A 14,324-nucleotide genomic window follows, 5' to 3' on the forward strand; every position below is an offset into this window, starting at 1 on the left:
ACTCCAAACTCCCCAGAATTACATAATAACATTAATATGTTATGAAATACGGCAGATTTGAACTCAGAAATTATCTAATTTATTTCTTTTATTGAAAACAAAATTATCCGTTTGAAAACATCGCNAATTTTCACTGCAAACTCCTCAGAACTAAATAATAACATTAATATCTTATGAAATACGGCAGATTTGAGCTCAGAAATTATCTAATTTTTTTTTTAATTGAAAACAAAATTATCCGTTTGAAAACATCGCCTATCAGAATAACATGTAGTAAGCAGCCGCAAACTTTTTAACCGGAACTAGAGTAGGTGCCGAGCTCGAGATTGTTATTGTTTACATTTCTACTGAAAACACCATCCATACCAAAAACAGATTTATAACTAAACAAGAAATAACACAAGGACTGCAAACTTAACTGTCGGACATAAAATTCAATTTAAATGTATTAATGATAAAACGACGAAATTTTTTTATTCCTCTAATTAAATATCTTAAAAATTTTCTTTTTTTATCTTATAACGTTCGCAATTATCTAAATAAATTTTATTTATAAAGTAAGGGTTCCACCAAAAAAAATATTGATTATTTAGGGTTCCGTAGTAGAAAAAAATTGGAAACCGCTGCTTTATATAACAATAGAAGGGTCGTTGCGAGTAATGGGGATGACTGTATTATATGATTACTAGTTACATAAAATTGCTACATTATATATTTTAAATTATTTACCTCTTACCATAATAAAAATATCATTTTAAAGTACCCAGAGGGCAAAGGGATAATTAATAAAACTCCCTTTGTTTAAACGGTTGCCATGTCTTTCGACTTCTTGATGCGATCTTGAGGTTCATTATCAAGATTGACTTTTGACCCAAGATGTCGGTTTGTAAATGACCACAATGTTTTGAATGTCCAATCAAGATACTCTTCCAAACCTGATATGATAACATCAGTCAATTGTATCAATATTTACATGTCGGCATAATAAAGGGAATTCATTTGGATGAAGTCCAAATGATAGTTACATGTTAAGAAACTATTTATTTTTTTACCATAGATTTTAATTCCACGATTTGTGAAGGATATTCGTAGATAATTTTTAGCGTCTTGTGTTAGTAAGTCTCTTAGCATATTCTTTTAATTGCCTGTTTAAATTGCCTGTTAAATTTATTGTAATTGAAATTGCCTGTTTAATTTATTGTAAAAAATTAGCAATACTTGTGTATTTACGATATAAAGTTTCTCATTACATTCTTATGTATCACAAAAACTGTTTTTTTCACTTCAGATAAAAATATATAACAAGTTAAATTTGTAGTTTTAATTTCATTACAAAAAAAAATGAAAACAAATTTTTCATAAACTAAATTTAAATATAAGTATGCTCCAGCTTAATAATAATAATAGCAACTAGTGATACGTTTTAGAGAGTTGTAAACGTTTAAAGTTGTCTTTTTTAATTGACTTTCTAAATGAAATTTAGAATTTAAAATGTATTAATTAAACTCTTCTAATATTTCATATATTTAACAGGGACAGTTTAACAGGAAAAATTTTAAAAAATTTAAATTTCAAAAATTTTAATTTTTTTTTTAGAAAATATTTTTAAAATTGTTTTAGAAAACATTATTAAATGACAGAAAATATATCATAAAATTTAATTTTTTTTCTTAAGTGTACTAAAATGATGTATCTAGTGCACATAATGACATGAAAGTTATTCGTATAACAAATAATACGTTACCTACATAACATATTCGTATAACAAATGTAATATGTAAAGATGAAAAAATTAAGTGTTCGAATAACGACTAGTGTGTTTAATGTAGTAGAATTGTTTTTAACTTTGCCAAAGCTAATCCACATTAGTTTTGCGTATGCTTGCATGATTTTCATCTCATATTATGTATTGTTAAATAAAATAAGGCAGAGAATTATTAGTCATACCTTCTAATAAACCTGTAATAAATAGTCCGAATAACACTTTTTCTCTTTTTACCCTGATAATCCACTAAGCTCTTCAACTGTCCATTGTTCTGTAGTGCAATTGAATAAACAACCAAAGTGATTCACGATAGATTTCGTGAAAAATGGTTTGACAACTAATTCTTTCGCTATGAACGTTAAAATAGAATTTAAAAAAAACTGATCAAACAAAATTCATTTTTGGCAAACAGAAGTTTTCAGTAGGTAGCTTATCATAGAAAAATACCAAATATATAAAAATATCAGTTTTGAATTTTTTGTCCCTTACGTTGGTTTTTCTATTGTACAGCAGTGTTCTGACCATGAAAAAATGGGATTCAATGTTTTTTTTTAACACTATTTCCTGGCCAAGTTGAGATGAAATTAATATTTTTAATTAAAAAATCACAATTGAAATTATCAAAAGAAAAAGTTTATATATTAAGTTATTTATTACTTGTGTCCACGTTATATTTCATTTCTTAATTAAAACTATATTCGATTAAATTCAACAAAATATGTTCGATTTTGCTCAATTTTAGTAACTTGCGTATGTAGAAGTTTTATCTATTTAGAATTAAAAATATTTGTGTTTTCTTTTAGCATTGCGTATGTATGTGTTTTATTGTTGGGAAAAATGAATTATTAAAGTGATTCGAATCAATAGAATCAGTTCACTTAGGTGATTGGAATCACTTACGGATTCGAATCACTGAAATTTTTACTTCACTCGAATCACTTCTTAATTCGAACCATATGAATTACTGATTTGAATCCCCTGTTGATTCGAATCACTGATTCGATTTCGTGAAAAATGGTTTGACAACTAATTCTTTCGCATGATTCGAATCACTGATTCGAATCATGCGAAATCAGTAATTGATAATGAAAGTGATTAAAATGATATAAAAATGATGTATCTATAATAAAAATGAATTGAAAATATTTTATTTCCACATTTTCAATGTAACACATATGATGAGCATTAATGTCAATTGACTTTCATAAAAAAAATGCTTAAATTTTTATAATTTTTCCTCGCATTTACCTATGTTAAAAGGTTGATCTAAAATCATTCTAACTTGGACACGAATAAGGCACAAAATTTATATGTTGTTAAAAATGTGATATTTTTATTAAAATTTTATAATTTAGTAAGTTTTAATTAAATTATCGAAATGTTTTGCGAAAAATTCTGATGCCTTCATGCAACAAGAATATATCGGTTTGATTGTTAAAAACTGATGGAATAGATGGATTTTAAAAACAATTTATACGAATAACTTTAAGGTTTCTATAATTTTTAATGTGGTTTGTGTCGCTGTCGAACATAAATAAGTGTTACTTGGCACTAGATACCCGGTAAAATTGCCCGGGTCGTGATTTTCCAATGCATCATCGTTTCAAGAAAATCACGACCCGCTCTCATGTTTGGCGGTTTACCTCTTGGCTGTAGTTCCATCACTTTTCGCTGTTGTCGCTTTTCTGGTAAACGTCTCGTCTTGAGTAGCCTTCGTAGCCTTGATAGGAATTTCTAAATAGCAGTCTGCATGCGTTCCCTTACATTTTCACGATTTCAATAATTTGTTTAGGAATACTCTATTGTATATGAATAACTTTTCAAAGAACGTAATTTACGGATTGTATCTTTCTAAATCTCTAAAAATTAAGTTACATACATCAGATAGTAAACATTTTTGTTATACCTTTTTAATAAGTAAGAATTTAATAACAAGTAATACAGGAATGAAACTTAATATTTTTTTTGTTTATTTTATATCCAACTTATGATCAGTATTTGGTTGTTAATTAATAAATGTACAAAATTAAAGAATTCACTTTTTATAGGAAATGTTTTTTGTTTTATCGATTATGCTTCATTAGTTAGTAAGCTATTGTTTAGGAACATTTTAATTTTTAGAACTTTATTAATTAATCAGTTATGTATATTTTAAATTCCTGAATAAATTTCATTGTTGTGCTCTACAAGAAATACTAGGTTTTTACATAGTTATTTATAAAACCTTGATATTATTAATTACTGTATCTTCGAATGAGAAAAAAAAAATAATAAAAATAATTGAAAGGGTGAAAAAGTATCGATTTACAACATACAAATAACAACAATAAATCGAAAATTGGGTTTCTCCCCTTTTTGTTTTGAAGAGAATGACAAAACAAAATGTTCCTCCTCTCATAAGAGAAAACCTTTTCCCTCTACCCTTCCTCTAAAGGCTGGGACAACCTACTTGGTACGGAGTAGGGCCCATGTCCAAGGAGTCGAGGGTTCGATCCTCGCCGGCCGAAGACTCCTAGTGTAGTTACAGAAGACTCCTAGTGTGGCTGGAGCACCGTTAAATCTGTAGGGTTACAAAGTCCTCATGTTCCCATAAGAAATTATCTTTCTGGGGGAACTGAATTGGGGATTGGTGGTTCTATGGTTCAAGTTAAAATTACGAACAATGGTTGGATGTATGAATGGGCCCACCCTATTAATGGGTTGTGAGATGTGTCTGGCTGAAGTCATATTCTTGGCCATAGATGGCGCCACTGAAAAACAAGAAATGCTCTCTTTGCCTTAAATTTGCTTAGTTTCACCAAGCAAGTGTTCGAATATTGGCAAGTAGCATTAGGAGGCCGGGATAGTCTGGTTGGTAGGACGTTGGGCCCATGTCCAAGAGTTCGTGGGTTCAATCCCCGCCGGCCGAAGACTCCCCGTGTAGTAAATGGTGACTGATGCACGTCAAATCTGTGGAGTTGCAAAGTCCTCTATGTTCCCATAAGAAATCAACATCTCTGGGGGTACTGATCCAGGAGTTTCGTTTCCTTGTCATCTGGATTGGTTCAAAATTACAAGTCTACGGAGTTGAACATTAGTAGTCGTAAACACAAAATTGGGTCAGCTGTTCAAAGACGGATATGAAATAAAATAAAAAAAATAGCATTAGAAACAACAACACCTTTAATCAAGGCCGTGAATTCAAGAATCACACCCACTCTTAGAGAAAATCGCCTAACAACAGAGTGGGTCTTGAAACAATGATGGTTTGAAAATCACGGCCTGGTCCGGGAACCTGGCACCGAATCTTGAGACTAAAAACCTGGGTAATGAAACTCTTTTGCTTTGTAGGACAAGTATCGGATAATTGTCAGGTACCCGGACATCTCTAAATTCCATATTTTTTTAGATACCTTGCATACCATGTACACGATTGAAATTCTGATTCATATAATATCCTTTTAATATAGCCATGATACCTTTACGAATCTTTCTGTTCTTGGCAATCAGCGCAGTGGGAGTGCTTGCAGGATCCAAGTGCCCTCCTCGAGTAGATATATACCCTTGCACCTGCATCAACACGAAATTGAGTAGGAGACAGGCTAATACAATTCTCATTTGCCAAGGTCTGAAGAAGACGGATGAGTTGAGTGCAATTCTCCCGATTCTTAAAAATTTAGAGATTGATAAATTCATCATTTATGATTCTTTCTGGGAAGTCCAAAAACTTGGAGCAGTCGGTGAAAGTCAAAGTGTACTACCTAATGATTGGCTTACACTGACTAATATCAAAGAATTTGAGATATTCGACAGTACACTCTCTCCTTGCTTTGCCTGCCGTTGGACACTCATATGCAGAAATACTGTTACAACTAGGTAAGTACATTCAATGCTTATGTACAGAGATAAAGAAAAAAAAACGGAGCACCCTTACTAACTTTTGATATAATAATCGGATTTTTTCTTACTAACGCTCAATTTTAATGGTTCGATGGCTGGCCCTTACATGTTGTCTAAACATGTTTTTTTTTCTCCAACGGATTCAGATTCTTGACCCTCAAAATAAGAAGAGTAGCCGCAATCAGGAAAATATTCTTGCAATAGTTTGGCAGGAAGGAGGTTGATCCTAATAACTTTTATTCTAATGATCAGCTAATTTTATTTTGATAGTTCAAAGAGAAAAACCTTAAATCCTCAAATAATTAAGCATGACGTTACTCACGATAATTAAGTATGCACAAAAATGTACTTTCGCTGAATAAACATATCTATTTTGTCGTTTTTTAGTTTTGATCGTTTGTTATAAAATGAAGGTGGGAGTAGCAGCTATTATGCAAATGTTTGTTCCGTACCGTTTAGTTAGGAAGACGCTCAAAAAAACGATTTACACTCATCTATATTATTTCCGTTTATGCGAAAATAATTCCATTAAAAACAGTCTTTAATAACTTTTTAGTACGTTTAACTATCGTCTGACATTTTCTAAATTGTAAGGTAAAGAATTATTTTTATGTTTCAAACTGAGTAATTTTAAATGAAAGTTATCGAATTTAAACGAAAATCATTGTATTTTTATTGAAATAAAAGTTTAAAACTGCGGCTTTTTTGAAATTTTAATCACTCAGAAACTTTCAACCTCTTTTGCTCAAATTTTGTATTCAATAAATTAGTTTAAAATTGTGTAAACATTTGTACACTTTACAATTAAAAAAAGTTTTCGACTATTATTAAAAACTATTGGTCGCATCTTTGAATAAACAAATTTAATAACCATGCAAAATCGGAGATCAACAGCTATGCCTATTAATCATAATTTGCAGATTGTTGTTATCCCCCCCTCCCTATTTTGATGGTCAAAAATTCAAATTCATTGAAAAAGGTGTACTTTTTCAGTGAGAGTATGTTTTTATGCTTATTTCTGAAACTTAAAACATCATCTGTACTAATTATTTAGCTTATTTGAGATCACCCCTTTGAACCATTAAAATTGGCACTTAGTCCGTGGTGTCTAATTATTAGAATAAAAGTTATTTAGGATGATATTTCATAGTTTCTTTTTTGAGCACTGTAGAATGAATGTTGCGTAAAAATAAATACTACTCTATTTTTAAATCCTAGTGTCATTAAAGAAACATTCGCATGGGACACTGCATGCGTTTGCCATGGACGTGCGTGAGACTGTTTAGAAATTACAGGATCAGACGAATTGCTCGAGTGTGCGCGAATCGGATAACGTGCGATCGCATGCAGCGAGAATGCTCTATAAGTGTATTTACATGAATTGGCGATCGCAACACTCGAATACGCCATCTGGGGAGAGACTGGTTTCATGCCTTTAGCCCTTCTCCCTTCCCTCGCCTCCTCTTTTCAGTTGTATAGGAATGTACTACGATATTTCCCCTTTTCTTAATAAGTTTCCTTTTTATTTAACAAAAATATTTTTTAAAATTTCCGTGATACTTTTCTTTAGAATTATGTTTAATGCTGTCCCGCAGTGGACTGATCGTTAAGACACGGTTCCCAGCAGATCACCGAAGTCAAGCATCACTGGCTACGATCAGTGTGCGGGTGGGTGACCACTTGGATCAGTCTGCGTAGGGACCGAGGGTGTGCGNTTATAGGAACAGGCGAATACCTTGGGGAAATGTCTTGCAAAATACTCCGAAACTAATTTCTCTCGCCAAATATCTCGTATTTAAAGCAATCCAACGCGTCACATTTGTTCATTTTTACCGATCTAGCATTTCTGAGTTAAGAATTTGTGATTATCGACAGCTTGCTTTTTTTAATTATTTTTATTAAGTTTTTTGACAAGTTATTGTTTTTTAAGTTTTTTGATAAGTTATTGTTTTTCAAGTTTTTAACTGCATAATTTTTATTAAGTTTATCTAAAGTTTAGTTAAGTTTATCTTATTAAGTTTAAGTTTTCTATATATATAGATAGATAGATATTATACAGGCCTTCAAACTACTATGTTTTGCAAAACTATGCTATAGAGTAGATGCAGTTGACAATTAGAAACTATAGCTTGTTTTGCTGACATTTTAAAAGCCTCCCCACGAGAGAGTCTGAACAAAGTGACTTTCCAAATGAACTTTTGAATCATTTACATGTAGTGGTTTGGAAAATAGCTTTAAACCAAATTTATAAAACAAAAACATTTAACTTAGCTAAGATCACCATCACTGATGGCACAACAGCCCTATGTGGCCTTCTTTAGAGTATTTTTCCATTCCACTCTTTTGCAGTTCCCCAGTTCCTTACTTTAATTACAGAAAAGCTCCGTTCTAAGCAGCTAGTCTATTGTTGTTATTCTTATCTGTGTCTTAACCTTTTATTATATTGAGTGGCACTGAAAATTTTCAAGACAGTTCTGCTTGAGTACATCCTTGCTATCTCCTTCTGTTTATAAATACACAAGTGGGCGACCTTTGTGCTAAAATGCAAACTAAGGTAAACAACGTTTAAGAGCACAAAAAATATTTATAAATGCACAAAAAATATTTATAAATATTTTTTGTGCTCTTAAACGTTGTTTACCTTAGTTTGTAAGTGGTCACTTTATTGATTGTTAACTGTAATTGTTTTAGCAATTTGGCATTTGATCAACTTAGGTTATTAGATATATACAGGGAAAAGGTACATATAACTTGACAGCGTTCACTTTCGTCTATCTTGTACCCGTGAAACAAATTCTAGAACTCAAATTTTCAATAATTCACACCATAACTCTTAGCTGAAAGATTAACTGAAAAATCTGTTATAAAATAAAATGGTATTCAAAAATATAAAATGGTAAAATAAGCTAAATAGAAAAAATTCTTTTAATAAAATTTGAAATATTTTCTGGATTACCCAGTTTTAATGGTATTTTCACTTTTTTCTTGCAGTTTCAAAGTGGTTAACAGTTCATCTTCAGAAAATATCTGCACAATTTGTGATACCGGCAGAGGCAGTAGAATACCATGGATGGGATGCATAACCAAACTGGAAAACTTTCAGCTAAGTCAGGGTGGACTTACATCAGTGACCGTGGATTTTTTTCCATTAATGCTGAGAGAGTTGAAGACTTTGGATTTGTCTTACAATCGAATTTCTAAAATCGATGATAATGTATTCCGCAATGTTCCCAATCTAAAATCTCTTGATTTATCTCATAACGCGATCGAGAATATCGGTCTTTCTTTTGGACAAAGAACTAAGTTGGAGTATCTTGATCTCAGGTAATATTTAAAAGTAAGAGTTTGAATAAATATTTTAACATTGACCAATCAGGCTGGATACGAAAAATTCGCTCGTGCGAATTCGGCGATGCGAATAAGAGCCTGATTAGTGAAATATATTTACCCGCCAAAAACTCACCAATCTTGTTTTCGCTCGTGTCGCCGAATTCTCAAACGCAATTTTTTTCTGCCTGTAGTGAGAATGGCGTATTCCACAGTACTTTCTTAAATAAAATAAGAATATGAAAGTAAAAAAAAAAATACATGGTTAATAGTTTTAAACACGCTACATTTTAACCAAATAAAATTAAACTTACACCAGCAAGCATGGCGTCAGACTTTGCTCTACAGGAGGTCAAGTCTGCCCCAACAGGGGGGCTCAGACAAATTAATTCAAAATATTTAAATTATAACAAATTTTATACTTTACATTTTTTCTCACATTTTTTTTCAAGTATGTTTCTAAGAAGCAAAAATCACTAATTTTGATACCATAATGTGCAGATTCATTTACTATTTTACTCATAAATTAGCAATTATAATTGAATACAGAAATATATATTCTATTTGAGGGCAAATTAAAAAAAAAAAAGATTGACAGAACAAACTTTACTTCTTTATTTCTTCCAAATAATTTAAAGACAGAATTGTTTACGTTAAACGGTGTGACGTTTAACAAAATATTTTTCGTTATTGAATGCAGAGAAAGTGTGCATAGATTATAGTCAGTCTCATAAAGTGAGGACAATGGGGTAGAAGTTGGAACAGTCTTCTTGTCTCCCTCTATCCCTCAGGGCTGCTGAATAACTTTCCATGGACACAAACAAAAGACTTGTCTATCAGAATTTTCTGAGGAAAAGTGAACAGGAAGTTGGTGGTAAAGTGTAAGTAAAAAGAAAATATTCTCGAAATATTTTTTTTTTTAAAGAACGTAATTCTATTTATTTTTAAGACAGTAGCATTTTCCCAACGATTTTCATGTTCGTGCCGATCGGGGGGGGGGGAAATGATGCCCAACAGAAGGCAATTATCCCCTGACCCCCAACTGGCGCCGCCCTTGTACACTAGACAAAAAAGTGTTATCGAAAAAAAAGTTAAAAAAAAAAACATTAAAACTTAAAGAATTTATGCGAAATTTTCCAACAAAGGGCTCATTTCCAGATAACTGGAACAAAGGGGTAACTTATATAAATTACATATATTCATTGCAATAAAAATTAGCGCACATAGAAAGAGTTGTTAGAATGAAACGAAATTTTCATACGTAACATAAGAACAAAGTTGATATACTTAAGTGATTAAAAAATCAAAACGAAATGATTATTTATTATTACAGGAAAAAATACAAATAAATGGAGGGACTAGTACATTTTTTGGGTTATTTCAAGCCTGAATGTAGGATGTAATAAGGTCGGGCATTGAGACTTACAAGACTCTTATGATGTTCTACGGCATCTCATTCCACAATTGCTCTAAAAATACCGCCTTATAAACTTAACTCAGTGGTTGTCCAACTTGCTGTCTCAAGTGGTCTCAGATATATTTTTCAGACTTTGTGGACGAGCATCGCCTTGTTGAAAAATTGCTCATTGGAACAAAATACGCGTGGTTGAAGGACGACATCAAAGCTGTCATGTCACCGTCGATCGATATAAGAGATGATCGTGTGTTGTATGAAATAGCACGCCATACCATCACACCAGCTGTAGAAATAGTGTGCTGCTATACAGAGTAGGCAAGACACCAGTCAGGAAGGGTGTATAACACATTACTAGCCTTCCTTGGCCTGCCCAATTCCCAGATTTGCTCAATCAAGGCTGGGACAGCAAGTTTCAAAGCTTCCAAGTTTGGTTCATTTAGCTGTGTTTTTGCAGCTATTGCGGAATGAGATACCGTAGAACATGATATGGGGCTTGTATGTCTAAACGCCCAACCGTACATCATTCTATATTCAAGATAGATATGGTCAAAGTGGGTACTAAAATTTCCTGTAATGATTAATAATTTTTCTTGGATTTTTTAATCAGTTATATCAACTTTGCGCTTACTTACGAAAAATTTCGTTTCATTCTAACAAATCTTTTCCAGTTGCGGTAATTTTCATGTCATGGTATACAATAGGACTTCAAAAGTGGTGGACAAAAGGACTTCAAAACGAATTTACTAAAGTAACAATGATAGATTAAAGTACAGAACTTGTTACCACTAGAAGAAAATTTCCCTCCAAGTGGATCAGGTTGGCATCTCTAGAAATGTAAGGAGATGGTAAAATATCTCTAAAAATATACAACAAAAATCTAAAAATACAGGTGTGAAATAAAAAATATTTTGAAAAGATGCATTCAGTGATATCATACTTGACCCCCATAATCTCTCCCCTTTAAGCGTGGGCAGCTTTAAAATCTTAAGTAGAAAATTCCATTTTTTGCAAACTTTAAATTTTCCAGAAAAGAGTAACCCAATTTGAAATGCAGGTTGTTACATTTTGATTTACAGTCGACGTTATAATTACAAAATGAAAATGGAGTGAAATTTTTTTAAAAGAGATATCGCTATAATATAAGCCAGGCTAAAAACATTAAAACAGACTTGTTTGATACTTTGAAAAAGCTCTCTAGGGATACCAAACTCAGCTTCATTCTCTAGAGTAGTCAGATCTCCACAGAGTGAGATTGTGGAGACAATAATAATTTGGTATCATTAAAAGATCTTTTGAAAATACATTTATCATTTTATAAGATGCCTTTGTTTAATATGACGCACTTTTATTGACCAATATTTTTTTTTACAGTTACAATGCTCTTAAAACAATCGGAGCAGATCTAATAAATATGATGCCAAAGATTAAATCTATTAATTTTGCATACAATGCAATTACAGAACTAAAAGCCACTGAATGGAGAAGAAAGCCAAATACTCTTCATAAAATCGATCTTACAGGTAAGTTCACGTTGCATAACCAAGTTCACTTATTAAAAATATGTATCTTGTAGGAATTGAAGAAAGATAAAATCGAGCAGAGAAAATACCACCTGCACAAAGTATCGAGGCAAAATTTTAAAAAAACTTTTTAAAATAATATTCGCGATCTCAGCACTCGGACAAGTCATTTGGAGAGAAAATCGATTCCATGTCCAGAGCCTCCCCCCTTCTCATCAGATGCATGACAATGTTTTCTTCTTTCGTAATATTTCTCATATTTAAATTGTCAGAAATAAATTTTAAAATTTCCATGATCCTTACATTATGTACTGTGGATAATGAAGTTTTGAGTTCCATATAGTTTCCAAATTTTAATGGGTTTGAAAATAAAGAAAGAGAATGATATACTTCTTACTCCTATAAATATTCACATGCTATTGAGGAAGGAATAGGTGAAAACTTTTGTTGCTTCTAATGACACTTGGACAAGCTAAGTAAGCCAATCATTGATATTTTGCGAATTAAGTCAGGAAGCACCGCAAGAGTGAAAGTACGTCTTAGCTCAAGAAGCATCTTATTCGTGAGGCCACTTCTTCAACTTAGATATAGATCTGAAGAGGAAGAGAATTTTCTCCAGATCTCAGGCACTGCTCAGCGACCGACTAGAAGACTTTCGATTCCACAGACTTTACAAGCATGTATATTGCAAGTACTCAGTGTGTCTTGATGAAGTAGAAGATCAAACCCCGGGAGATTGGACTGGAGTCTGATTCTCTAACCACTGAGCTACCATGGCCCTGTGAACAAGCCACCCGCAGCCTAATTTCTATCACCAATCTATATGATGAATATAATGAGGACAAGAAATCATTCTTTTAGAGTATGCTGCTACGAGACAATTTTTTTTTAAAAAAAATATTTAAATTCGTAAAAATAATTATAAAATATTCATCGTAAGAATTAGGGAGGTATCAAACTGCAACAGCCGACCCAATTTTTGGGGTTTACGACTACTGATGTTCAACTCAGTAGCCTTGTAAGTTTGAATTTAATCCAGAAGACCAGGGAATTCCAGGAACACATATTGGGAAAAATTTGCTTTGGCGGAGGACTTTTTAATGGAACTAACCCGCACTAGCATTACATGGAGAGGAAAACAACGAAAACCTCCCATGGTTAGCAAAGGAAGTCTAATCCATGATCAATCTACCACTGAGGATACTTAACATCAGCACTGTGGTTGATGCAAGTCGCATGCGGAATTCGTATCGACCAGTCATTGCTCAGATTCGAACCCTGAGCCACCACGGCTCATTGTATCTTTATTGAAGAAAAAGATAAAAATTTCAATTAGGCTAAAATAAAGGAGAGCTTATAAATAAGCATCATCACAGCAATCTCCAAAAGGAAGGCATACCAATACCTGTGCAAAGATATCTTTCTTTTCATAATATAAATGTGTGACGAGGATTTCCTTCTAATGATTAAATTTTTCATTATATTATTCTTATAAATAGAACTGGTATTTATTTGTTGTCTCCTCCTTAACATGAGCAATAACATATCATATTACTTCATGATACTTCAACTAGATCTGTCCTGCGTGTAGTCCCATTAGCATGCGTTGCAAAGTTTCCAGTTGGCTTATAGTAACAGATTTTCAGTATAAAATATTAACTTATTAATTTTAATTTGATTTTTCATCCAATTAGGAAACTTGATACACTGTGACTGCAACATAAGGTGGTTGAACGCCACGTTCTCAGTTGGTGTCAATATTATTGGACATTGTGCCAGTCCAGATGAGTACCAGCAATCTCGCATCAGGCCTGCATCCCGGCACCTAATCGAACGATGTGACGCCAACGGCGTCATTGGGCAAAGACCGAAGAAAAATTAGTTTGGAAAATAAATATGTATCATATATAACTTGTTATTCCAAAGAATGCATTTATTATATTGCTTGAAGTTCTGACTTAGACAGAGTTTTCTCACGATGCAAAATGCATTCATAGTATAGGTCATGAAATTTTTTTCCACAATTCTTATTGTTATATCTGTATTTTGAATAATTTACGACGATAATATGAATAAAACAGTTTTAATGTATTAGAAAATTAATAATAATCTATTCCTAAAAGTCTTACGTTTTAACCTTATACTATATGCACCTTTATTGTAACTATGAAAACAATTCATTTTGTAAATAGTGTTTTAAATTTTGATACTTATTTTAATACTAAGCATCATATGGTACAGATTAGTGTTTAAAAATTTCCCATAATGCTTTTTTAAACCAGCCATTTGAGAAGTTAATTATTTTTATCCTACAACAGAAAATGTATTAATATATATGTATTAGTAAATTTCAACTTCATTCTACTAAATTATTTTTTTCAGTGTTTTAATTTTCATGTTAAAATTTTGTATGCGT

The 14,324-nt window shown here is 32.2% G+C and overlaps 1 protein-coding gene across 1 annotated transcript; it reads left to right on the forward strand.

Annotated features, from left to right (window-relative positions):
• The first annotated feature begins 868 nt into the window (after positions 1-868).
• On the forward strand, positions 869-14,007 carry LOC107443856 (uncharacterized). The gene is made up of 5 exons (XM_016057861.3): positions 869-1,115; positions 5,215-5,620; positions 8,636-8,968; positions 11,760-11,908; positions 13,603-14,007. The coding sequence occupies exons 2-5, from the start codon at positions 5,217-5,219 to the stop codon at positions 13,788-13,790; spliced, it is 1,074 nt and encodes a 357-aa protein (XP_015913347.1). The 5' UTR covers positions 869-1,115; positions 5,215-5,216; the 3' UTR covers positions 13,791-14,007.
• Positions 14,008-14,324: the final 317 nt, after the last annotated feature.

This window comes from Parasteatoda tepidariorum, chromosome X2, assembly GCF_043381705.1.
Source record: "Parasteatoda tepidariorum isolate YZ-2023 chromosome X2, CAS_Ptep_4.0, whole genome shotgun sequence".
Lineage (NCBI taxonomy): Eukaryota > Metazoa > Arthropoda > Arachnida > Araneae > Theridiidae > Parasteatoda > Parasteatoda tepidariorum.